Here is a 27,626-nt window from a genome sequence, read left to right as displayed (position 1 = left end):
ATTCTATCTCATGAAGTTCAGAATCTGAAGAAGGGCCACTCACTTCCTGTGGTATCCTAGGAATTCTCTGAATCATTTCCAGCTAGCTGGTAGAAGCCAAGGCCAGTCAGTAAGCATCCACTCTAGCCTAGCCCAGACAGGACTGAGCTGAGCTTCAACAGCTCAGGACCAGTTTGTAGACATTTTACATTAAACCACCTGTCTCTGTAGGATAATAGAAACCAGTATGCTGGCAGAGACAGAGACACTAAAGAAAGTATGGCTTCCCCTACCCACCTCTATGATGCCAGATCATTTTTAAGACTGTGTGATGGGTGATCACACTCTAGCTGCCCTTAGGACTCATTACCATTCCCCACCACAACCATACCCTCCCTTCCCAGTACTATTTTTAGCTATCTTTAGTCTCAACTGTTAGCTTCTATGGCAGTAGTAAAACAGTTCAAAATTCCACTTATGGTCATGTTTCAAGGTAGACATAAAACAGAAATAAGCAAAGGCCTTAAGAATTTGAATCTTTCGCTTTAAAAAAAATCCATCTCTTCCCTTGAATTAGTATTAGCTTAATTTTTGCCAAAAATTATTCCCTGTTTAAGACAAAAAATTGAAAAGTGATTATAGTTTGTAAGTATTGATAATTATAAGTGTTGCATTTACTTGCAGTTATTTCATTATACAGGGTTTGAATTGTAGTAAACTCATATAAAAATGACAAGCAAAGTTTATCTTAGACTTTGGTAAAATGACTTTTCTGCTTACCTATTAAACTAGCATTTTAGAAATGGTTACTATTTAGTATTTAGGTAAAAGTAAGAGATAGTGATAATTTCCTAAGTAAGTTAATTTAAAGCAATTATTTGCTGTTAATTCAATAAATGTTTCCTTTATAAAATATTGTACTAGAAATTTTATGTCTGGAAAGACATGGACAGAAAGGTGGCACAGTGGATAATATGCTGGACCTGGAGTTAGGAATACTTATCTTCCTGAGTTTAAATATGCAATCCCAGACACTTATTAGCTTTGTGGTCCTGGGCAAGTCATTTAACTATTTGCCTTGGTTTCCTCATATATAAAATGACCTGGAGAAGGAAATGGCAAACCACACTAATATCTTTGCCAAGAAAACCTTAAATGTTGTCACAAACAGCTAGATGGGACTGAACAACAACAAAAGAGGTGCTGTAAGGGTTATAAAGATAAATAAAGTCTCTGCTTTCAAAGAACTTAAAATTTAGTAGGGGGAAATCAAACAGACAAATAAAAAATTGAGTATTAGTGATGTGAGAGTTCAAAATTGGGAGATTTTTTTTTTCAGTTAGGGAAATCAAAAAAAAAAAAAAAAAAAAAAAGCTTAAGAGAGGGGGAGCACAGTGGATAGAGAGCTGGGTCCGGAGTCAGGAAGACCTGATTTCAAATTTAGTCTTACCCGCTCACTTTGCCAGTCTGGGATAATCACTTATCCTCTGCTTGTTTCAGTTGCCTCAACTGAAAATGGGAATAATAATAGTACCTACCTGTGAGGACTCTTGTGAGGATCAAATAAGATATTTGTAAAGTATATTTCTAAAATATTAGCACAGTGCACAGTACAAAGCAATGCCTATTAACATAGTTGTTGATCATTCACTTGGGCCTGACTCTTTGTGCCCCCTTAAACCATCACACACATGTCACACATTTTAATACTGTCCATGGGCTTTTCTTGGCAAACTTTGATTTGCAATTTTTTTTCCTCCTGTGGATCTCCTTTTGTCAGAACTCTCCTCTGTGACTGTCCATCTTGGGTAATCCTAAATGGTGTAGCTCATAGTTTCAGTGAGCTACATTATCCTCTAGTATGACAAAGCAGGAAGGGGTCTTTATTTAATTGGTACTATATACATGCTAATTACTCCTCCTCCTCTTCTTACTACTATTTGTACTACTGCTTCTACTACTAGTAGTGTTACTACTGTGAAAGCATTTGAATTGTACAGTGAAGGGTAAACTGTTGGCAGTTATAAATCAAGAAATCATTCTTACCTATGAATGAAACCACGGTAGGAAGGAGGGAAGGGATGGCATAGTTCACACATTCCCCCATCTTAAAAGATGGTAACTTCCTTCATTCATGTTTGTTCATTCAATCAATTCCTGCTCCTAGATCTGTCTTACTTTAGGTTATTTATCAATTTGATAGCCTTGCCTCATTCTTTAGAAAAAACTTCCTGTTTTGAATCCCTGGCTACTAATATCTTTGGTCAGACAGTGGTTTTGTTCTCTCCGTGCTATGTTAGACTGGACATGTCCTGACCCAGCCATTCCATTCCAAAGAAAACAATTTCATTTGTGAGGAGAGGTGGGAGCAAAAACACAGTTTGGAAATCTTGGGGGGTGGTCAGGAAGTGGTCTGGTGAGATTGTTATATAGGATGTGTGTCTCTGGGTTAGGTATCAGAGTGGAAAGGTAGGTGGTACAGAGGATGGAGACCTAACATTTAAGTCATCAGCACCTGAGGTCATATTCTTATTCTGATGCTAACTAGTTCTGTGACCCTGGGCAATGGGGATAACAGCCTCTGCCTTAAAAAGTTGTTGCCCAACAGATAGGGCATCAGCATGTGTGGCTCTTTTCAATATATTATGAGATGATTTAGACCAGTTCCAGTGGTCTTGTGATGATGAGAGCCATCTATACTCAGAAAGAGGACTGTAGGAATTAAGTGTGGATCACAACATAGCATTTTCACTCTTTTTTTGTTGTTGCATGCTTGTATTTTGTCGTCATCTTCTTTTTTTGATCTGATTTTTCTTGTGCAGCAAGATAATTGTATAATTATGTTTACATTCATTGGATTTAACATACATATTTTTACATGTTTAACATATATTAGATTATTTGTCATCTAGGGGAGGGGGTAGGGAGGAGGGGAAAATTTGGAACACAAGCTTTTGCAAGGCTGAATGATGAAAAATTATCATTGTATATGTTTTGAAAATAAAAAGCTTTAATAAAAAATTTTTAAAAAGTAATAGTATGAAAAAGTCTGATTGCCATAGACTAGAATCCAACTGCAGAAATGCTCCATTTGGAATTTAGAGCCTCTTCATAGTCTGACCGTCCCTCTTACCTGTCTAGTCTTATGCCCTTACATCCTGCCATGCACTCTTTTCTCCAGTGACACTGGCTTCCATGCTGTTTGATAAACAAGACTCCATCTTGTGTGGGCCTTTTCTTTGGCTGATCCCCATCTTTGGAATACTTTCTTTCCTTATCTTTGCCTTCTAGCTTCCCTGGCTTCCTTCAAGAGTCCAAATAAAATCCAACCTCCTATAGCAAGTCTCTCCCAATCTTTCTTAATTCTAGTGTCTTCTCTCTATTATTTCCTATTCATCCTGTGTATAGCTTGTTTGTTAATATCTGTTTGCCATTTGAGAGACATACTGACTGAAGGATTTATTCTATATGAAGGATATATTCTATATAAGAAGTGACAGAGGGCCATTACAAATTTTGAGCAAAGTTATATTTCTGATAAGGATTTATTAGAAAGATCCATCTAGGTTTTGGTATGATATATAGGAAAGACTGAAGGCGGAAGGGAGAGACTGGAGGAAAGGAGATCAGTTAATAGGTTATGACAATAGTCCATCCAGGTGAGAGGTAATGATTGACTAAATTCAGAGGCAGCAATAGGAAAGGAAATAACATTGTAAGTTTGAGTAGCAGCCCAGAAAGTACACAATGCTACACCTAGAGTCAGAAGGCTTGAATTCAAATTCTACTTCAATATTTCTTTGCTGTGTCCCTTAACCTCTCTCAGCCTCATTTTCCTCATTTGTAAAATGGGGATAATAATAGCACTTAGTGTTGTAAGGTTCAAAAGAAACAATATATGCGCAATGCTTGGTAAACCTCAAAGCACTATATAAGTGCTAGTTTTGGGGGGACTGTTATTGTAATGCCTTTTATATTCGCAGCTTAGCATAGTGCCTTATACATAGTGTAAACTAAATATTTAGGGAAGTAACTTGCATTCAGTTCAAAGCACCATATATATTTTTTTAATTTTTATAGGTTTTTATTTTCAAAACATGTGCATAGATAATTTTTCAACTTTGACCTTTGCATAGCCTTGTGTCAGATTTTCTCCTTCCCTCCACCTCCTCCACTAGATGAAAGCAATCCAATACATGTTATACATGCTAAAATATGTTAAATCCAACATGCATAAACATATTTATACAATTCTCTTGCTGCACAAAAAAAAAACAGATCAAAAAGGAAAGTAAATGAATTAGAAAATAAGAAAGCACCATATTTTTATAAGTACATTGATAATCTGGAGTGTCCAGAGGAAGATGAACAGGATGATCCCTTGACAGAACATGTCCTATAAAAATCAACTGAATGAATGAATAGATGGAGGAATGAAAAAGCATTACTATATGCTTTCTATAAAGAAAACACTGGGCTAAGATACAGAAAAGGAAGACAGTGGCTGCTCTTAAAGAGTTCACATTCTAATAGAAAGAGACAACCCATAAAGCAGATTTCATCTGCAATTCAGATAGACTCAGTGATTCCTAGAGTGCATTGGCACAGAGCTAATAATAATGCACTCCTTTCCATCAATAAAAACCATATCCTTTTTTGACAGTGCCAAGGACTTTGGTGGTGAGAAATTTATTTTCTGAGTTTCTTGCTGCACTTATCCTCAAGAATTCTTCCCATCAATCATGGCTGAAAGGGTCACAGTTGGTGATATAGGAGTTTTTTGAGTTTTGGATGCATAATCCTGGTTGTTTCCCCTAGAAAAAAAGGAAATGGAAGGGTACAAGATTTACTGAAGGTGAGGTAAAGATCACCAGTTTTAAAATTTAGGGGGAATCATAATAACTGTCTTCAAGGATTTGAAGGATTATTAAAGAGTAAAAGAAATATTAAACTTGATCCTGGAACATGAAATAAGAAACAATAGATGGAACTTGTAGACTGTCAGTTTACCCCTCAAAATACCAATCACATATGTAGTTTTGAGTTACTATTGAATGGGATGGAGAGCAAAGTTGAAGAGTTGAATATAAATGAACATTTATGCTCTCTTATGAAAGAACCATAAGATTATTTTAACAGTCAGCAAAACAAGTAACCAAATGATTCATGCAAACCTATTAAAATGAATTTACTAAAATATTGGAAATGATTTATAGGCCTTATGATTGGAGAATGACCGAATACATTATTGTATGTTGGTATCAGATGGTTCATTAATGTTTCTTATCATTACTGCTATTTCCTATTAATTACTTTCCAACATAACTACCCTTCATTACAAGATACAGTTAATCAAAAAAAAGCAATATGTTGATGATATCAGGTACTATATGGCACATTCCATGCCAATAGTCTAATATCTCTTTACAAAGAGGAGAGCATTATGGTTTATCAGTTTTCTAGAATGACTGCATAATATCATAAAACATCATGTTGTTATAAAAACTTATAAATATGAAGCATACAATGAGATGTGGAAAGAGGGTTAGATTTGGAGTCAGAAGACCTGTCATCCCATTTCTGAAACTTGTTTTCTGTATGACTTTGGAGAGGTTATTTAAGTAAACTATTTTGAACTCCAGTCTTCTTACTTGTGAAGTAAGGATTTTTTTTAAATTTATTATTTACTTACTCCTTCATCTCTAAGATTTCTTTTCTAAATCTGGGATCCCAAATGATGGAAGGTAGAATCAGCAGAATTGTACCTCTCTGTACATATTGACTACCATTAAGTAAAAAGGAGAGAAGGAAATCAAAGCCTAAGCTGTGCAGTTTCAAACAACTCAGGAGAAGAGAATAGAACAGAAATATCGTTTTTTAATTCATTTGAATTTGTTAAATTTTAAGATTTTTGTATGAGATTTTTATTCCTTTTTGCATGCTTATTTGATTGTCTTTTTATGAATGGTTATTAATAATAATTAGTATTTTTATTGTTCATTAAGGTTTGTGAAGTGCTTTATATGTGTTATCTCATTTGATCTTTACAATAACTCCATGAGTTAAGTGCTAGTATGTCCATTTTTACCAGTGAGAAAAATGATACTGAGAAGGTTATGACTTACCCAGATTGTACAACTTGTAGCCTAGCATAGTCTTTGAATGTACACCTTCCTTACTGGCAAGTCTAACACTCTTATCTAGTGTGCCAACCTAGCTGCCTCAGCTCTTAATATTTTTATATGCATTGAGTAATTGAAATTACAAAGCAGATGTAATTTAAATTTATACATAGGCCATGCATTGGTGTTGCTGTGGATAAAACCCTGGGGTTGGAATCAGGAAGTCTCCTTCTTCTTCATGATTCAAATGAGCCCTCAGATACTTATTAGTTATGTAATCCTGGGCAAATCATTTAAATTTGTTTGCTTCGGTTCCTCATCTGTAAAATGAATTGGAAAAGGAAATGAGAAACCACTTCAGTATCTTTGCAAAAAAAAAAAAAGTGTGTGTGTGTGTGTGTGTGTAGGGTCACAAAGAGTCAACAACAACAACAGTTGGTAATGAATAATGTCCAGTTTGGGGTTAGTTTGGTTTTTTAGTGAGCAGTGAGGAAATTGTTAAAGATGATCCCTTAGGAACTTAAATGTATTATTTGTCCTCATCAGTTTTTATTTCTTTGCCCTGTTTGTGATTATTTGCCTTTAAGTGAAAATCTTAATATGAAAAAAGGAAAGATGACATTATAGAACTTTAGTTTCTTCTGCTTTCAAGATGAATGTCTTAGAATCATTGTAGGATTTACCCAGAAGCAAAGTAACCACTGTATTTAATGACGTAATGAGCTGTCTTTCCAGATCTCTCTACAATTTGTTTTCCTGTGCCAGAAATCTCCTGTTTATTCTCAGAACCCTATTCATTTTCAGACAGTCCTTATAGGTATGCTGGATCAAGCAATATAATCACAAAACTCAAGGAAAAGACAGATTCATTGGCATTTACATAGGTTATTTTTGTTGTTTGAGGACATGACAACAAGGAGGCAATGCCATGACATGCAAGTGAATTGGATTTGAGTGAGTGACAACTGTGCAAAGTCACCAGCCTCACTTTCTCCTTTCAACCTATCTGGGTCCAGTGGCAAGATACAGATCAAGAAGACTGAAGATGACTCTGGATGCAATAGGAGACCTTGGCCTTGGTCTTTAATTGGTTTGATCGAAGCTACACCCATTCTTTGATTATGGGTAGATAACAATAGAGACCTCTTTCACCTGGTCAGAAAACCACACAAGTAAATAAATAAATAAAAATAAATCTTGGAGAGGAAAACTCAGGGTTTCTGGCCAGAAATGATTGCCATTTGTATTCATTCTGAGTCAGTCAGGACCCAAATAATGACTAAATGGGATCTATATAGAACTTTAAGGTGGGCAGAGTGCTTTATATCTACTTTCTTACTTAATTTTCATAACAGCTTTATGAAGTAGAAAATAAAAGTATTATTATCACTGCTTTACATGTGAGGAAATGGAAGTACAGGGAGGTCAAATATTTTAAAACTGGGTTTACACAGCTGAGTGATATATGAATCTAGAACTCTCTTGATTCCAAACCTTTCCTTCCTTCATTCCATTGTGCCATCATTCTCATCCCTGAATAGCTATAAGATCTAGTTACATGCCTTTAGCATAATAATGTGAACATAGTTCTGAGGTGAAGTTTATTCACCTTTTGGCAACTATATAATTAAAGCTATATTCTTTTATGTCTTCAAAGGAATACAAAATAACAGGCTCTTTTTAAAGTCATTCAGTCTTGTGTCTGAGCATGATGGTACTACAATAAGGGCCTTTGATTAATGAAAAAAAAATATTAAGAAAGGTAATTTTGATCATATTCTTGTCCTTTCATTCCAGAGGTCAGCTGTATTCTTAAATATGCCTTAGAACCATGTTATTAATTTTTTCATCTCTCTTTATACTCTTTAAATTTATGAGAACACCCACAAAACTTTTATTTACATCTATTGATATTTACTGTTCACTGAAAACATCTTAGAATTATTACAAAAAAATTAGTTTAATCTAAAAGACTTCCTAAAAGGAAATTAGGGACCTCCCCAGATCACATTTTGAGAATCACTTGCTTAAGAGGAGTGCTTCCCATCCTTTTTTAAGAGAAGGAACTATTCTTATTTCCTCCCCAAAGAAATCATTAGTGTGGGCAGGTGTAGAATAAATAAACAATGAAATGTACCCAAATAAAGCCAAAGAGGGAATGCTGTCCTGCTTTTGTTTCTGTCTTTGCTAGAAATCCTGGCATACAGTGGAAAGAGTAGGAAACAAGATAGTAAAATTTATAATAGGCTTGGAGATATGCCAGGTAAAATTTTTAAGAGCTATTGAGTGGAGACCCATACCAAAGTTGAAGATTGAACTAGGTTTAGGGATTATACACCATTCCAGAGAATGTCATGCATTTTAGATTCTGTGGACTAGGGAATGACCCTGAGTTTACTGAGACTAAAGTAAACCCTCTCATCCCACCAAAAAGTCCTTGCCTAGTTTTCCTTGAGGGCAGCTTCAGTGCATAGCATGCTGGGCATGGAGGCAGGAACACTCATGTTCCTGAGTTCAAATCTAGCTTATGATACTTCCTAGCTGTGTGTCTCTGAGCAAGTCACTTTGCCCTCTTTGCCTCAGTTTCCTCATCTGTAAAAGGAGCTGGAGAAGAATATGCCAAACTAGTCTAATATCCTTGCCAAGAAATTCCCAAATGGGGTTATGAAGAATAGGACAAGACTGAAACAACTGAACAACAGCATGTTTTCCTTGATCTCTACCACAAGCTTGATGCATTTTCTCTTGTGTCCAGTTTCCAAGTAAACCAACCAGACTTGACTGGTTTCCAGCTATTATAATTTAGATCTCAAGCTTTCATTTGTTTAGGAGTCTTCCAATCATTTTTTTCACCTTTTTAAAGTAATTCATAGTAAATAAAATCTTGAACTTATCGAATTCTGCTTTTATCAAAGAAAATGCAGTTCATTCAGACTGCATTTGAATTTGACTTCCTACTCAAAATCCTATTGAAAGTAAATATCTTAACAGTACAGTGAAGCTTGTGAATTAAAAAAATGTGTTATGACAGCTGCAGAAACTACTTGCTCAACAGACGGTTGCTTAAGTCTGCAGCAGTTTGTAGGCTTATACATATAATCCTGCAGAAGAATCCTTTGCAGTTCTCTATAGCAATCTATGCAGATTTAAATTTCTCCAAGACCAGACCTGTTTTGCCTGGTGCCAGAGGGCAGAAATAGTTATAGTGGGTTGAAGTTGCAATGAAACCAATTACAGCTTAATAGAAAAAATTCCATATGAACAGCTGTCCAGCACCAGTGTGTCCTGATTGGTTCAGAAGGTACAGTGAGCTCTCTTTATCATCGAAGGTATTCAAAAAGTAGCTACAATGTCCACTTTATAGAAAAACATTGTAGAGGACATTTCTGCACGGACATAGGATTGGATTTGGATTCATATTAGTTCAACAAACAAGGGATTGCAATATAATAAATGCTGGCTTATAAAGAGGAAAAAAGTTATAGGATTGTAGACTAGATAGAGTTGAAAGAGACTGAGTCATTATATAATCCAACCCATTCATTTTACAGATAAGCGCATGAGCCCATGGAGGTTGGGTGATCTACTTGATGTCCCCCAGTTTCTAAGTACTAATTGGCAGAGTTGGAAAATTTCTCTGGCTCCAAATTTCCCTGCATCATCCTGCTTCTGTTGTTTCATTAGAGAGGTTTGCCTTAATATGGAAAAAGATTACCTCTTCAAGTGAAACAGGGATGAAGGAGAAACTATTGGCAGAAGACAGACATCTAATAATGTGAGATGAGAAACAGAGAAGGAACTAGTTGCATATGATCTTAATTTTTCCTTTCTTAATATTTTTGTTATCATCTGATAATTTCACATTCAGAGCTAGATGCAGAGTTCCCTAATATCCTCCTTTGAATCCAAGTAGTTTTCATATTACTGGAAACTTTATTATTCAGTTGTGCTTCATTCTTAGTGACCCCATTTGGGGTTTTCTTGGCAAAGATACTGAATGATTTAGCCATTTCCTTATCCAGCTCATTTACAGACCAGGAAACCGAGGCAAACAAATCTAAGTAACTTGCCCAATGTCACACAGCTAGTAAATATCTAGGGTCATATTTGAACTTAGGAAGATGAATCTTCCCGATTTCCAGCTTGGTGCCACCTAGCTGCCCCATTATTGGAAACTAAAATTCACCTGCAAAATCTTTTCCTTTCTTGTTCTCTCCTTGAACGTACTGAAAGTTAGCTTCCTTCTGATAATAACCACTACCCTTCCTAGCCCTGATTGATTCATTCACCCAGACTCATTGAGTTATGGGGGATGTTGGATTTATCCTTGATCCCCATTGCCACTTCCAAATACTATCTTTACCACCTTCACTCAGTTAACTTTCCTTCTTTTATGTTCAGTACATAATTACAATCCAAGCAAGATTCTGGTAGCTGTTGTCGGTAGACCCCCAGGACTTACTCCTTTTTCCTTAATAAGTTTAGAATTAGTTCACAATCTTATTCTCCTCTCCAATTCCTGCCATCCAATGAGTATCGATGTTGATACTTCCTCAAATACCCTTATCCCCATCTCTTTAATTTACTCCTTTCTCATATTCCCACACAATTATACAGAGAAAAACATACTTTTTCTTACCCAGGCCATGATTCCCTGTACTGACTATACTCTCTTCCCTTTCCATCTTGACCTCTTATTCTCCCCTGTTATTCATTTCAAATCACTTACATACTATTTGCCACTATTTCTTCCTTCACCCTTATTTCACATAAGAGGTATGCTTTCTCCATGCTAAGGCAAGTCTTTCTACATACACAAATGATCCCTTTCCATCTCATCTTCTCTAGCAGGTTACCCCTGATATTATCCTTACTCTATCATTAATCTCTAATTGCTCCCTGGCTGCTTCACTATTGCTTATAAAGATGTTCATATCTCCCTATCTTCAAAAAATCTTGAGTTGATCTGTCCATCCCTAATAATTATTGACCCATATTTCTCTTCCCTTTTGTGACTAAACTGTGAGAGGTCTGTTTATAAAATGCGCTTCCATTTCCTTTCTTCTCACTCTCATTCTCTACAGAATGACTTCTGCCCTCATCATTCCAGGGAAATTGTTCTTTCCAAAATTACTAATCTCTTAACTGACAAATCTAATGACCTTTTCTCAGTACTCATCCTTCTTGACTTCACTTCAGCCTTTGACTTGTTAATCATCCTTTTATCCTTGATATTCTCTTCTGTGTTTTCTCTGTTCTCTCTCTTGATTTCCTACCTAACCGACCATGCCTCTTGGTGGATCTTAATCCATGTCACCCTCACTAACCCATCTCCTAGGCTCTATCTTGGATCTTCTTCTCTTATTTTATTCTTATCTTATTTTATTTAGTTATCTCATTAGCCCCCATAGATTCAATTATCATTGCTATGCAGATGGCTCTCAGATCTGTCTGACCAACCCTTACTCTCTTTGGATCTCAAGTCTTAAATCTCTGCCTTTTATACATCTTGAATTAGGTGTCCTGTAGATGTCTTATATTCAATATGTCCAAAACTGAATTCGTTATCTTTCCTTCCAAATTCTCTTCTCTTTCTAAATTCCCTTCTATTATCAAGGACCCATTATCCTCCCACTCACCACCATTTGCAATCTAGATGTAATTCTTTCCTCCTCACTCACTCTCCTTATACTGTTAGTGGTTAAATTCTGTTGTTTCCCCTTTATAATATCTCTTGTATAAGTCCCCTTTTCTCCTATGAGAGCGCCATCAATCTAATGTAAATCCACATCACATCACCTCACTTAAGACTATTGCTCCCTATCATGCCAATCCATTCTCCACTTACCTGTCAAATCCATCTTCCTAAAGTTCATTGCTTTCCATATCACTTCCCTGCCCTATTTAGTCAACTCCAATGACTCCCAGTTCCCTCTATAATTAAATATAAAATCTTCTGACTTTGAAAGCCCTTTATAATATGAACCCCTCTTACCTTTTCAAGTCTTCTTACACCTTTTTTCCCCTCTATAGACTCGCTGGCCTCTTTGCTGTTTCTGGTACAAGAAAATCCATCGCCTTACTGAATACCTGTACTGATTCTCCCTTTTTCCTTAAAAGCTTTTCTCATTTCTGCTTCCTGGCTTCTGAGGCTTCTTTCATGTCTCAGCCCAAATGTCACCTTCTTCGAGAAGTCTTAGACAATTCTCAATCTTAGTGCCTTCCTTCTAAGAAGACTGCCTCCAATTTATTCTCTGTCTTGTTTGTTCATAGTTGTTTGAAAGTTGTTTACCCCTTTAGACTGTAAGCTTCTTGAGAACAAGGATTGTTTTTACTTTTCTTTCTGTCCTCAATGTTTTAGCACAGTACTTGACACATTATAGGAAGCTCAATAAATATTACTTGACTTACTATGTGTGGGTGGGTGTGTATGAAATATATTTCATATGTAGGAAGTAAATATAATAAAGTAATTTCTGGAAGTAGAGAATGCTAATGAATGAGAGATGATAAGGATAGAAGAAATAAAGGGAAGAAAAAGACCAGAAACTAAGGAAAACATTTAAAAAAGAAAAAAATGCAATGGGGAGGACATCCAAAGGGAGGGGGAAAGGAATTAATTGGTTTGGTTTTTTTTTTGAGGTGTGGAAAACTGAAACTTTTAGAAGGGAAATTGAGAAAGTAAATTCCAAGCATTCTAAGGTGAGGGAAGAGGCAACCTCTACAAAGGCATAAGGATAGGAAATCTCTGGTCAAATTTTGAAAATTGTTAGTAGGCTAGTTTGTCTGAGTGTGTGAGGGGGAGTAATATGAATTCTGTCTGGAAAGTAGGTGGGAGCCAGACTGTGAAGGGCTTTAAATGACAAAGTGTAAATTACATTTACATTTTTTTTTTCTTGTAGTAGGCAGCTTTTGGAGATTTTTCAGCAGGGTAATAAAATGGTCAAACCTGTGTCTTAAAAAGTTATTTGGCTGATTGGAGAGAGGAGAGAGTGAATGCAGGGAGGCCAAATAGGCAACTCTAATAGTTCAGAGAAGGGGTAATGACCTGAATTAGGTTACTATCTTTGTGAGAAGAGAAAAAGGGATATGTTGTAGAGATAGAATTTATGACTTAGCAACTGATTGAATTGGAGAGGGACATGAGGGAGTGGGAAGCTTCAGGAATTATTCTGTGAGGATAATTTTGATATTCCCTACTTAAAATTAATCACTATTTAGTTTGTTATGATTTTATGTTTATCATAACTTATATTTGTGAATTAAGCAGAATAGGAGTTTTTAGGCAATTTTTTTACACTTAAATACAAAATGAGAAAAGCAAATATGTATACACACATATATACACATATATATACATACACATATATATATCCTCATAGATATATATGTCCTTCCTTCCTTCCTTCTTTCCTTTTTTCCTTCCTTCCTTCTTTTCCTTCCTTTCTTCCCTTTTCTGTCTCTGTCCGCAGAGTACCTATGGGTACTCTGCACAAGTTTTGATTGCAAAAACCTCATGAAGATATCTTGATGCTTACAGACTACTTAAAAAAAAAAGGACCATGCCTTAAACCTAAATTGTCACTGATTGACTAATAATGGGTCCCCAGTCCAAGCCTTATTTGGTCATTTAGACTCTGATAGTTTAGAGTAAGTGTTAAGTAGTGTAAATTTTTTTTTCTATTTTTGCCAGAAATCCTGAGAGTTTCCCCCCTTCCAGACTGATTTTCTTTTTTTTTACTAGGTAAAAGAGGCCTTTTTTGCCTCATTTGTTATCTAGCCTTAATCACTAAATGAGCATTGCCTCAGACAAACTAAGACCTGGGGAAAAAAACCTTAGTTTAAAAAGGCCAGAGTATCCCAGCATTCAGGGATGTCTCTAGTCATTTTGATCTATATCTTGCCACTGGATCCAAATGGCTCAGGAGGAGAGAGTAATTATGTACAACCCTGCCTCACTTAAATCCAATTCAGTCGCAAGTCAAGACTTCACCTTCGAGATGTCATGGTCCTCTTTTTGAATGAAAAACAAAAACAATAAAAATAAAATGTAGCCAGCATCTAAGGTGAGGAAGATGTTATACTGTATTGATTAGGGACCTTTGAATTCCCTAATTGATTATTCATTCTTGGAATTCTCAGTGACTTTTGTTAAAGATTGGAATTTTCTGGCCCACATTTGTGAAATTGTCAGTATGGGTAGCTAGAAAGAGATTTTAGAGGAGAGGGTTTGAGGCAAATATGAGTTCCATTTTGGACATGATTAACTTGATCTGTCATGGAAATACCTACCTGAACATCCAGTAGGAAATAGTAATGAGTTAAATAGAGAAGACTGGATCTGTAGTTTGAAAGTCTTCTACATAAATAGGGTAATCAAAGCCATGGGAGTTGCTGAGATCATTGAGGGAATTTAGAGGAAGAGAAGAGGGCACAGGAAAGATCATTGTGTATTGCCCATACTTAATAGGCAGGAGATGGTTGATATTGATCAAGTAAAGGAGAATGAGAAGTGGTTTGACAGTAGGAAGACAACAGGTAGAGAACATAGGTCATAGGATAGATCATAGCTCCAGTCCTGAAAGGGATCTCATAAGCCATCTAGTGCAATCCCTTCATTTTACATATGACTTGGATGAGAGAGAATCTAATCTAAGAGGAAGGAAAATTGGCAGAGTCCTAAACTGCTAAGAGAGAAAATAGAATGAAGATCTAGAAAATAATTTCATGTTTAAGTGAGTGCTGGCAACACTGGAGAAAGAAATTTCCAGGAAAACATGTTAAAAGAGTGAGTTGTGAGCAAGTAGGGGTAATGAATGTAGAAGTAAAGGTTAAGGATGACATCTTTCAAAGGAGTAAGGTGAGATTCAAGGTGACAGAGAAGGGCGGATGGTCTTTCATGTCCCTTCCAAATCTAGTAGCGTGATTCTAAGAGATTGTGTGTGTGTGTGTGTGTGTGTGTGTGTGTGTGTGTTTTGACCAAAGGATGGCGTGACTTAGAACTTCCAGCTTTTGGGTTGAAGCTAAGAAGCTTTTAATTTCTGCTTCTAGCTTTCCCACTGTTCAACACCAGAAGCCATTTGTTAGTTGATCTCAAACATCTATTTATTTGAAGAATCAAGAACACAAACTCTCATCTTGGCCTTAGAAAAGTCACCATAGTTTCCTTTTTCATTATTTCTTTCCTTCCAATTAATTTCATGGCTGAAAAATTTCTTTTACTTGATGATTCATAACAAATACAGTGTTTACTCTGTGTAATACTCATATCAGGGGGAAGCACTAACAGCCATCTTACTAAGCATACTTTCAAGAATTTGTTACTTACACTATATTTTTATGAACCAAGTTATTCTGCATTCACTGAAAAATTAGTACAAATGAATTTTTTTTTCACTATACATGAAGGTTTCTTATTCTGAGGTCTATGAACTTTAAAAAAATTGAAATTCATATTGCAATTTAACTGATTTTCTTTGTAATTCTATATATTTTATGTTTAAAAACACTATTCTTAGGAATCTATAGGCTTTACCAGTCTGAGAATTTGACATTAAAAAAAATATGGTTAAGAATACTATTTATTATTTTTATACAATAAGCTTCTTCTCTACTTTGTGGAGCTGAATGCAGTATTTTATGGGCTCATTAGGCATTTCATGATAGTTAAAAAGAATTAAAATTGCAAATCACCCAAAGGGCAATGAAAAGGTGCATAGTGGGTGCAAGCAGGTTGCAACATGCTACCAACCAAGACTCTCCTGTTATATGACCAAGAATCAAAAGATTCTTTAGAAATCATTTAACACAACCCTACTTTATAAATTAGAATACTGAGCTCCAAAGTAAGCTGTTGTGACATCATAATAGTAAGCAAAGCCGAGATTCAAACCCATTTCTTGACTATATATTTGTTATACCATGCTGCCTCTAAGATGTGGATAATAGCAGAAATTGGCAAGAAAACAGTGAAACAAAAGGTGAACCTGTTAAGGTCAACAATGGTACCCCTAAATATTGTTTAGAGAAAATCAAGTAGTTTTAGAATGAAGAGATGCCAAAAATCATCTAGTTCTGTTCACCTCTGAGTAGAGGACTAAGAATGCAAAAGAATTTCAAAAAATGAAAAGGAATATAAAGCTTAAGAAAGTGTAGTCTGTTCTGATGGAAAGAACTATATCAATAATCAATTGATTATTGATATAATCAAATCCTGCTCCTTTGAAAGCATAGGTTATGATGAGATCTTGGCTTTATGGATTTTTTACTAAGTAAATGCTTATTTTTTTTAATATTCTCTCTTCTTTAGGTTACATCTCATGCCAGAAGGCAAGCACAACCTGCATTTGCGCTTTGCAGATGAATTCAACAAACTAGTAGAAGACTTCCTACAATAAAAAAAAAAAAGAAAGAAAGAAAAGTTGGGCAAAATCTTTCCGGATTTTACATATAGCCATCTTCAAACTATATAGTAAATTACCTTTCTTTTAGAAAAAAAATAAGAATCATCAGGATCAATCATGTTTATGAGAACAATTTAATTTTGTGGCAATTAGCTACCCCATTCCCCAAAAGTAAGTCTTACTAATAAAATTTATTAAATTGTTTAAATAATAATTCAACTGTTCCAAAACCTCCATTTCTTCCTGTAAAATCCCTTTAAATAAACTGTTGTTAGTTGGGCCATTTGTTTTTCATGTCTGGTGTATTATTGAATTAAACAAAATCTTGAAATTATGCTATGTCATTCTTCTAAAAGCAGATAGCACATTTCATGTTGCTTTATCTACATTTACAAGAGTATTCAGGGGCAGCTAGGTGGTGCAGTGGATAGAGCACCAGCCCTGAAGTCAGGAGGACCTGAGTTCAAATGTGACCTCAGACACTTGACACTTCCTAGCTGTGTGACCCTGGACAAGTAACTTAACCCCAATTGCCTCAGAGTACTCAGAGATGAAAGGAAAATAGTCCCACTTTTTCAGTCCCACTTCAGTCCAATTTGGAATAATAAACAACGTTACTTACTTAGCTAATATATTAATAAGGTAAAGTATAACTACAGTTCATTGCAATTTCCTCTGTCTTCCTCCAGCACCTACTGTTCAGGTCAATTTTAATAGTCTCACTTTGTTATACAAGGGGCAAGAATGCTATTACATAGTATAAAAAATAACACAAGGGCCAGATGAACCCTTTGCTGACTTTGTGGGACGTTTGCAGACTGCTATCACAAGAACTAATGGGGAAAATTCATCAACAGATGTTTTAATAAGGCAACTTGCTAAGGAAAATGCTAATGAGGTGTGCAGAATAATTATACTAGGACTGCACAAGGATGCTCCTTGAGAGGAGGAGTTCATAAGACGCTGTGCCAATAGTCTTTTACTGCTGCCAGGATTTCTTTGTTACATTTAAAAGTATGAGTAAAGGAGAAATGAGTTATAGGATGATAAATTGTATAAAGGCAAACCTTTAGATACCTTTTATGATTATTGGCAAATAGTACTGTATTTGTACAGTACTACCTAAAATTATGTTTATGTCATTTCTCTAGGCCTGTTTCCTAATCTGTAAAATGTGGGGGTTATATGGCTAATCTAAGATGTCTTTCAGCTTGAAATCTTTGATTTTAGGATTTCCTTTCCCATGTCAAACTGTGTTATGTCTAAGCAAGTCTCATCACCAATTACAGGGAAGAACTATCTGACAAATCAACCTACTCCTTTGCATCTGAGTCCCTAATGTTCTCTGGGAAACCCCAGACACAGTTGGTAATTTGATTTTTTTCTTTCTTTGTAAAAACAGGCTCAGGAGCTATGTTAATGATCTTGGCATTCACTTCCTGCCTCCACTCTGACCTACAGGGTCCAGCAACAAGTTTACTTGCCCTATTCCAGTCCTGGACAGAGCAGGACAGAGCTGACCCTGCCATTGGTACTGTACTCTACTTAGTTAAGTAATAGTTTTATGAGGTGGACACCAAAGCTTGAGGGGTTGATGAAACGAGGAGGGATGTAGGGGAGAGATGGGTAAGAATAAATACAATATATATAAAAGGAAATTTGGGGCTAGGGAAGGGATTAGTAACTGGAGATATCAGGAAGAGACTTTCTCTAAGAGGCAGTACCTGAGTTGAGCCTTGAAGGTAGCCAGAGATGCTAAGAATCCTGCTTATTTGTTTAAAAGGATGAATAAAGGAAAAGCGAGTTATAAAATGAGAAAGAATAGTCAAGACAAGGCTTTAGATACATGCCTTTTATGAGTATAGGTATTTTAACATAGATATTACCATAATTTTAAAGTGTTCCACATTATTACATCAACAGTGAACTTCTGACAGTGGCAAAACTGAGCACCATATAGTATACAAGTGGAAAGACCATGCGTAAGCACAATAGTATATGGTCCATTTAAGATGTATAATGTATTTGGATGTCCCTAAGCCTCATCCTCCCCCTCCTCCTCCTCAAACTCCCCTTGCTCATCAGCAGTGGCGTCCTGGTACTGCTGATACTCAGACACCAGGTCGTTCATGTTGCTCTCTGCTTCAGTGAACTCCATCTCATCCATGCCTTCCCCTGTGTACCAGTGCAAGAAAGCCTTACGCCGGAACATGGCCGTGAACTGCTCCGAAATGCGCTTGAACAGCTCCTGGATGGCAGTGCTGTTGCCAATGAAGGTGGCGGACATCTTGAGGCCGCGGGGAGGGATGTCGCACACGGCCGTCTTCACGTTGTTGGGGATCCACTCCACAAAGTAGCTGCTGTTTTTATTCTGCACGTTGAGCATCTGCTCATCCACTTCCTTCATGGACATGCGGCCCCTGAAGATGGCGGCCACGGTCAGGTAGCGGCCGTGGCGCGGGTCGCAGGCGGCCATCATGTTTTTGGAGTCGAACATCTGCTGGGTGAGTTCAGGCACCGTCAGGGCACGGTACTGCTGGCTGCCGCGGCTGGTCAAAGGGGCAAAGCCCGGCATGAAGAAGTGCAGGCGGGGGAACGGCACCATGTTCACCGCCAGCTTGCGCAGATCGGCGTTCAGCTGACCCGGGAACCTCAGACAGGTGGTCACTCCACTCATGGTGGCAGAGACCAAGTGGTTGAGGTCTCCATAAGTGGGAGTGGTCAGCTTCAGGGTTCTGAAGCAAATGTCATAGAGAGCCTCATTGTCGATGGAATAGGTCTCGTCTGTGTTCTCTACCAGCTGGTGGACAGAGAGGGTGGCGTTGTAGGGCTCCACTACAGTGTCTGACACCTTGGGGGAGGGCATCACACTGAAGGTATTCATGATTCTGTCTGGGTACTCTTCCCTGATCTTGCTGATGAGCAGGGTTCCCATTCCAGACCCTGTGCCACCTCCCAGGGAATGGGTCAGCTGGAAGCCCTGCAGACAATCACAGCTTTCTGACTCCTTCCTCACTACATCCAGGACAGAGTCCACTAACTCTGCTCCCTCTGTGTAGTGGCCTTTGGCCCAGTTATTCCCTGCACCACTCTGGCCTGGAAGGGGAAGGAGAAAGAAGCCAAATTAGATGATGAAATATTCTTGAAGGGCATTTTCAGTTCTCTAATTTTATTATATTGAAAAATATGGCATTAATTTCATAGATACAGATTTTCTAGTTAATATTTCTTTAGATCAGAGCTGGGGGGGATCCTTTGTTTTATGTGTCTGGTGGTAGTAGTAGTGTAAATTGAGATACTCCAAAAAAATTTTTGAGATGATTTTTTGAGAGAGAAAGGTTCAAGTCAATTATAGAAGAGAATCTATGGAGAGGAGAAATTTCACAGAAAGGTAGAAAGGCAGACAGTAAGTAAAACAACTGTTTCTATATGCTTTGTTATCACTGCCTCTGAAATCCAGCTAGCTAGTTATTCAGTATTTATTATTTATTGGCTTTTAACAATTTTTTGTCTAAGCCTTTAGAAGTTTTACTCTAATGTTAGCTTCTGCAGCTTAATGAGAGTAGGAATGGGAATTCTTCTTTGGATATCAGAAGCAGTTACCCCATCAAATGAGGTAGATGAAATCTAGTGAAGGAGTGGTTAGGCTTGTGAACTGATGTGTCACACCTCAGCTTGGCTGTAAGAAAGAGAGTGAATCACATTAACTAATCCCAATTTATGATTACATACCAAAAACAAAGTTGTCTGGCCTAAAGATCTGGCCAAAGGGTCCAGATCTGACTGAATCCATTGTACCAGGCTCCAAATCCACCAGTATCGCTCGAGGTACATACTTGTTACCTGTAAGAGAAACAAAAGCCAGTGTTAAACACCTAGTCAATTTTTTCAATCACCAGAGAGAGCTCAATGCAGTTTCTTTATCAATACTGACAGGAGAAAATTCTAGGATTTGAGAAAAAAATTTGGTAGGATTATTTTTTCTGTTTAAGAAAAACCAAATCTACATAATCATGCCAGCTATATAATGTTTACAGAATTTAAAAGTACCTTCTCAGGAACAACCTTCATCATGATTCAAGGAACATATCTTTCCTTTGTTTAATTTCTGTGTTGTTCATTAGTCATAGTATGGAAAAATTAGAAAAGAAAAATATACAAAAATAGTTACCAGCTGCTTCATTATAGTATACGTTGATTCTCTCTAGCTGCAAGTCACTGTCTCCATGGTAACTGCCAGTGGGGTCGATACCATGTTCATCACTGATGACCTCCCAAAACTGAAACAGAGGTTTTTAATGAGAAGAGTTAAGAATAAGAAAGACATTTCAATGTCATTAAAGATGGCCCCTTTTTTCTTTTTCCTACCACCTTCTTGGAACAGTGACCACTCTGGTCAGACAGTTAAAGACACTACTCCAAGGAGGAGACAGGCAAGAACAAAATGGGGCATTTCTATAACCACCAGCAAGTAAAACCGTTGAGGTGTTTGGATAAGCTGCAGAGCTTCAGCCATGTTATACTGAATATTTGAAAAACAGGTATATAGCATGGAAGAAGCAGCCCTGAATTTTTCATTTCCATTTTGAGGAAAGGGATGACGTGACAGCCTAACAGTGAAGGCTTATGCTACTTTAGACAGTCAGAAATGAACAGTATCAGCAGCGCTTCCTATCGTAAAATAGCCTCGGTTTGACCTGCATCGGCTAATGCCCAAGGTTCAAGGTCTGACTGTTCCAATGATCAATGGATCTTGGCAACAAACCCCACCCAATCCATCCAAGAAACATGATTTTTATTCCACTGACCTACATACTGGTTTAAAAACTGGCCACATAGAGCCAGCATGGGGGAAGGGCAGGCAGGAGGCTGGGGAGGGGGGGAGGAGGAGGGGAGCTCTATAAGAAGGTTGTTTAATCTATTGCAAATTCACAGCAGGAAAGGGGTGAGGCTGAGGGTGAGCAATATGGCGGTTTGGGGAGAGACCACATCTTTGGCAAACATACAAATGCCAAGCTATAACACCACTCCCCTTGCTAATTCACAGACATGATTATAATAATTACACTACCTTAGAAGGAAGATCCAAGCTTAAGTCTTTAGATGTAACTACAATATGCCAATACTAAGGAAATTTGTCTAAAATATTTTTAAGCATATGAACCCTTAAAATATCAATCTTAATTTCAAGCATTAATCACAATCCATATTTGCCACTCTGCATCTGAGTGCATGCGGGTCTTTTTCATGGAATTTACACATGCGTGATAAGCATACACACATGTACCAGAATACGTACATGTGAATTATACGAGATTCCCATGGCACTAGGTAAATATTTCAACTCAATTAGCTTAGATAAAATTACGAACAAGCAAATATCGGTACGCCATCGGACAACCGCGGAAGAAAATACAAAGGGCTAAAATGGACTTGGGGGTTTTTACTATTTTTTGAGCTCGAACTCTGCCTCGGGGGAATTAAGGCGCAGGTTGAGCCTCGCCAGACCTTCGGCGTGAAGGAATGCGCAGATCCCCAGGGGCTGGCAGCGCTTCCAGCCAGCCCGCAGCAGCCACCCGGCACCCACTCCCCGCGCGACACCTGCCTCACCTTGGCCCCGATCTGGTTGCCGCACTGGCCAGCCTGGATGTGCACGATCTCCCGCATGGTGCCTGCTTGCGAAGGCGAGTGTTGGTTCCCTCAGCCGGCCCTAGCTCGTGCCGATGCACTAGCTCTCCAGATCCCGAGGCTGCAGCTGAGAACGGCCGAGCCCCAAAAGGAGCCTTTTATACAGGGGGCGGAGGAAGCGCGTCTGCGTCCCGCCCCTTTCATTCACACGCTAGCCGCCAGCCAGCCTCGGTTCTCCCTCTCCGCCTCTCCGCCCGGCTGCCTCGGTGAGGTAATGCGCTAGCCGGGAGGCGGTCGCGAGCCCCTTTCGGCGCAGGGCGGGTCCGGCTGCTGCATTGTCCCGGGCACCCGGGAGAGGCGAGGGGTGGGGCCGAATGGGGAGCTGGGGACGCAGCTAGACAAAAGTGGGGCTACGTTTGGCTATTAGGGCGCACGAAATGGGGAAAGGGGTATGGGTCTGCGTGCGGCTCGGACCGCACTGAGGGGAGGGGTCTCGAGCTAGGCGTGGGCTGACTGCAGTGAAGGGCCTAGCCTGAAAGCCCCTCCTCCTGGGCATATTCCGCCCCATCCTGTCCGTCTTCCTCCACAGATAGCCCGGATCTTTCCTCGCTGCTGCCCCCAACCCTCCCCAATCCTGTCAGCTATCTCTCGGAGGGAGCCCAGGGGTGGGTCTGGTACCTTGGCCCAAGAACCTCAGACCCAGACTGAGTTGGGAACGTGCTCTTTCCTGTCTCTCCGAAAGCATCTCTTCCCCACCCCGTCTCCACTCTCACTTCCTCCTGCCTGCCCCTTAACTGGACTCTGGGCCCCGTTGAGGATCCAGAAAAGGTGGGGGACTGCGGGTGGCAAGGATTTGGTGCCCCTGGGGAGTGAGGCCACGAGCAGCCCCGTGGGTGGGCGCAAGAGCACGGGTTTAAAGCAAAGCTGTGAACGGACTGGGGAAGCGCAGGGGACCGCCTATGGGGAAAAACTAGAGACTATGACTCCGGCAACAAGAAAGGCTCTTGGTGACTTGCTTTCCCAAATAGAGGCGGAAAAGGAGGCCTTTGCAGGTGCCGGGGTTTGACACCTGATTCTTAGGGTGTTCCTTTCACCTAGCAAGGTAGAGGGAGCTGAGCCAGAACCCCGAGGGGCAGAGCCTGGAAAATTGGATCAGTGTGTGGAGGTGTAAAGGGTGCATATTTTAAATCGGGGGAGAAGAGGTGAGGCTCCCGAACTGCAGTTGTGCAGAGGGCGGGGGAAGGGCCTCTTTTCCAGGGCCGGGTCCGTAGAGTAGTAGAGCGAGTCAACTGATCTCCGAGTCACCACCACTGACCACTTTGAACTAGTCTTCCCCTCTTGCGTCTATAACTATAAAAAGTGGGGCGATGCCTATCTCTTTAGCAGTGTTTTGTGAGTAGAAAATGAGAGGGTATTGTGAAATAACTCAGCTTTTAAGGTCAACCTTGTAGTTCAAAAGATTCCCTCTAAAGGGCATTCTGATTTTCTCCCTACCCCACCCCTCATTATTGCCATTCCCTCAGTCTTGATATTACTTTGCATACTTTTATACTTATTGACTTGAATGTGTTCTTTCTTTGAAGATACTGTTTCTTCTTGTATCACCCAACAGTTTTAGACCCTTAAATATATTTGTTAAATTGAATTGCCATGTTAGTGATTGTACAATATATGGTACTTCCCCATGCATGTTCAAAGTATCTATCAGGTACATGTGTTTAATAAATGCTTGTTTGACAAACTTGATTTTTCATTTAGCAGACATTTTATTAACTACAGAATTCTAGGGAAACAGTGTAGGGAACAGATTTTAGGAGTTAAGAGATTGGGGGAGATAAATTCTGTTTCTGTGCCCTTTCTGTGCCCCAGGCAGATCTCTAACCTAGTAAGTTGTTGATGAATTGCCAATATGCAGTCAACAGAAGGAGTTTCCACACTGAGGGTTCCATACCTTAAGCAAATGACAAGCCTCAACCCATCCTTACTGAAAAGGAAAAAAAGTTCCAGACACAGGGAACGCAAAGATGAAAAATGACATAGTCTCTGCCCTCAAGAAATACAGGAAGATTTGTGACATAATAATTGGTATTTATATGTCACTTTAAAGTTCTTACATTATCTTGTTAAATATTCATTACAAATTGTATGAGGTTAGTACCCTGGATATGACTAATCCCATTTTACAGATGAAGAAACTGAGGCTCAGAAAGAATGTGATTTTCTCATGGTTTGAAACTTCATCTTCTAACTGTATAAATATGTATACATATATTGGATTTAACATATATTTTAACGTGTTTAACATACATTGGATTACTTACTATATAAGGGAGGGAATGGAGGAAAGAAGGGGAAAATTTGGAACACAAGGTTTTGCAAAGGTCAGGGTTAAAAAGTTATCCATGCATATGTTTTGAAAATAAAAGCTTAGAGGGGCAACTAGATGGTGCAGTGGATAGAGTACTAGCCCTAAAGTCAGGAGAGCCTGAGTTCAAATTTGACCTCAGACACTTAACACTCCCTAGCTGTGTGACTCTCAAGCAAGTCACTTAACCCCAATTGCCTTAGCAAAAAAAGTAAATAAATAATAAAAAAGTTTTAATTTTTAAAAAAGAGGGCTTAGAGTCAGGAAGCCTGGTTTTCCTGAGTTCAGATACTAGCCATGTGACCCTGGACAAGTCACTTAACTCTTTCTCAGTTCCCTTATCTGGAAAATATTGCTGCAGAAGAAAATGGCAAACTATTGCAATATCTTTGCCAAAAAAACTTCACAGGAGGACATGAAGAGTTGTACATGAGTGAAAAGATTGAATAACAACATGTAAAGAGTTTTGCAACATTAAAACATGTAAACAACAGATATAATTATTAATATTTTAATAATATATAATAAATACTTTGATAATGCAATATTATTAATACTTTGGGGATTCTCTAAGAGGGCTTAGGGTGGCTATGTTTCTCCTTTGTACTGAAATTTATTTTATATCCCATCTTTTAATCTAAGTCCTTGTCTTCTAAGAAGTCAACTAATTAACTCAATAAACTTTTTTTTGGCATTAAAAAAAAAAGAAAAAAGAAACTTCATTTTCATAATTTTAATCCTAACACTATTCACTGTAACAAAGATTCCTGATTCTAAATCAGGGCATTTTCTATTTCCCCCACTCCTATAATGTACTCATGTTAGTATAATAGGAACTGGATCTGTGACTCCCTCTACCAATGTAATACAATCTCTTCTTTGCATTTTATTTTTAGAGAGAATTCTAGAGCACTAAGAATTTCAGTGCTCACAGTCACATAGTATATATCAAGCAAAACTTGAAGCCAGATCTACCTGCTTTCAAGGCCATCTCTATCCAGAATTCTGCGCTGCTTCTCCTTGAGTATAACACAGCATAACAAGGTTGAATCAGGCCAAAAAAATAAAAAAATGTTTTACAGGAAAATCAGAGAGAGAGATTTCAAGAGGAATAGGAGAATAAAGATAAGAAACGCCTTCATGGAAAGAAATGATAGTACCTGAACTTTGGTCTGAAGGAAGAAAGAGATTTAAAGTGGCAGACATTAGGCAGGAGTCCATTTCATGCCAGAGAAATGACCTGTGCAGATTCCCAGAGATAGGAGAGAACAAAGCCAAAATGGAGAATAGTCAGTAATCTCTGTTAACTAGAGCATAGAGTACTTGAAGGGGAATAGCATGAAGGCCAAGAAATTGCTATTTTATCCTATAGGTTCCAGGTCATGAGTTCTTAACTTTTTTTGTTTTGCTTTGTGCTGTGGATCACTTTGGCAGCTTGATGAAGCCTAATACTTCTGTGGTTTTTTATCTATATTCATTGTGGAAGGAAATGCTGAATATCAGTAGAGGTGAGCAAAAATAGAAATGTATATATTTTACCATCCAAGTTAATAGATGCTCTGAAATCTTAACCAACTTAAAAACTTCTGGTTTAGGGGAATTACATAATCAAGAATTTCGAAAAGGATTGGCAGAGTGGTTTCTGATAAATCATGGAAAATGAGAGGCTTACTCCCCTTTTGCTTTACAAATATCCCAGGTTTGAAAAAAAATGGGAAGAGGGTTGAGTCTACAAATTATAAGGTGGTGAACTTGACTTTGATTCCTTGTAAAATTATAGAACATATTAAAACAATGGTTTGTGAGTGTTTTAGAAGTGGGAGTTATGATCACAAGGAGCCAGCATGGTTTCAATAAGAACAGGACTTGCCAAATGAACCTCACTTCCTTTTAAAATTAAAAACAATTTTTTTTTACAGAGTTATTGGTCTGGTAGATCAAGGGAATACTACAGAGTAGTACTGGAGTAGAACTGGATTTTGATATCTATCATCTGTCTTTGCTGACAAAATGGAGAGTTGTGGGCTGGGTTATAATATTAGTGGATTTGGTGTAGCGTCTTTAGAAATGTTTTGATGACCAGAACAAAAGAATTAATTTGGAGAAAAGTCCCTGGTGGGATGCCCCAGATATATATTCTTGAGTTTGTGCTGGGTAATATTTTATCAATGATTGATGAAGATAAGGATGGCAGACATCAAATTGACAGATGACACAAAGCACAAAAGATTAATTGCCATAAATAATTAACTGGACAGTTCTAGTCCAATCAAATTACTAGACAGATGAAAATGATTCTAAAAAGCTCAGCTTGCTAGATTCATTCCATATTCCCCTTTATATACACTGTATTTCACCAAAACTATTTCTATAACTCAGCATTCTATCTCCAGTGTCCTCCATTCTAATAATGTACTTAACTGCCTTCTCGCTTCTGCTGCTAGAATTCCTAGCTTCAGAATTCAGTTCAGATGTTCTGTCTGTGAAACCTTGCCTAATTCTCCTTACCATCATCCCAACTCTAATCCCTTTCAAAAATGCATCAAATTTTTTCTATTTATATGTTTATATGTTATATCCACTTATTATAACAAAAGCTCTTTGAAAGCAGGAGTAATTTTGTTTTGACTTTGTCTCAGTGGTACTATCAGTGTTTAACATTTGTTGAATTATATTGTTGGAATTTAATAGGGATAAGTTTAAAGTCCTACATTTGGTTTTTTTCCCTCTGTAGTATTTTATTTTTCCAAATACATGTAAAAATAGCTTTCCATATTCATTTTTTAAGACTTTGTGTTCCAGTTTTTCTTCCTTACCCCCTCCTTTCCCAAGACAGCAACCAATCTAACATAGGTTAAATATACGCAATTCTTAAAACATTTCCATATTTGTCATATCTACATTTAATTTTAAAAATCACTGAACAGTCAAGCAATTATTAGACAGTCAAGCAATTATTAAATTTCTACTATGTATAGTATAGGTGACTATGTATAGCATAGGTATACTATGTATAGGTGAGAGGGAAGGGGCAGAGAGGAAATGCAAAAGAAACAGAAAAATCCAGTGCCCTTAAGGAAAATACAAGGCAAGGAACTATATCTACAGAAAAATAAATACATAGTATAT

The 27,626-nt window shown here is 38.0% G+C and overlaps 2 protein-coding genes across 4 annotated transcripts in view; one reads left to right on the top strand and one right to left on the bottom strand.

Annotated features, from left to right (window-relative positions):
• BPHL (biphenyl hydrolase like) overlaps positions 1-16,787 on the top strand; it is a 60,105-nt gene extending 43,318 nt beyond the window's left edge. For 2 of the 3 annotated variants that reach the window (XM_003760222.4, XM_012541688.1), the window contains one exon: positions 16,411-16,787. In XM_003760222.4, coding sequence (XP_003760270.1) covers positions 16,411-16,498 — 88 coding nt within the window. In that variant the 3' untranslated portion in view covers positions 16,499-16,787. The remainder of the gene's footprint in view (positions 1-16,410) is intronic. The other variant, XR_004231039.1, reaches the window with a different exon arrangement.
• Positions 16,788-18,341: 1,554 nt separating this feature from the next.
• Positions 18,342-22,381, bottom strand: LOC100934059 (tubulin beta-2A chain). The gene is made up of 4 exons (XM_003760217.3): positions 22,115-22,381; positions 20,676-20,784; positions 20,237-20,347; positions 18,342-19,600 (listed from the first exon to the last, which is right to left on the bottom strand). The coding sequence occupies exons 1-4, from the start codon at positions 22,169-22,171 to the stop codon at positions 18,540-18,542; spliced, it is 1,338 nt and encodes a 445-aa protein (XP_003760265.2). The 5' UTR covers positions 22,172-22,381; the 3' UTR covers positions 18,342-18,539.
• Between the last annotated feature and the right edge of the window lie 5,245 nt (positions 22,382-27,626).

The sequence above is a fragment of the Sarcophilus harrisii genome, chromosome 1 (genome assembly GCF_902635505.1).
Source record: "Sarcophilus harrisii chromosome 1, mSarHar1.11, whole genome shotgun sequence".
NCBI lineage: Eukaryota > Metazoa > Chordata > Mammalia > Dasyuromorphia > Dasyuridae > Sarcophilus > Sarcophilus harrisii.
This window is presented reverse-complemented; position numbering and strand designations above follow the sequence as displayed.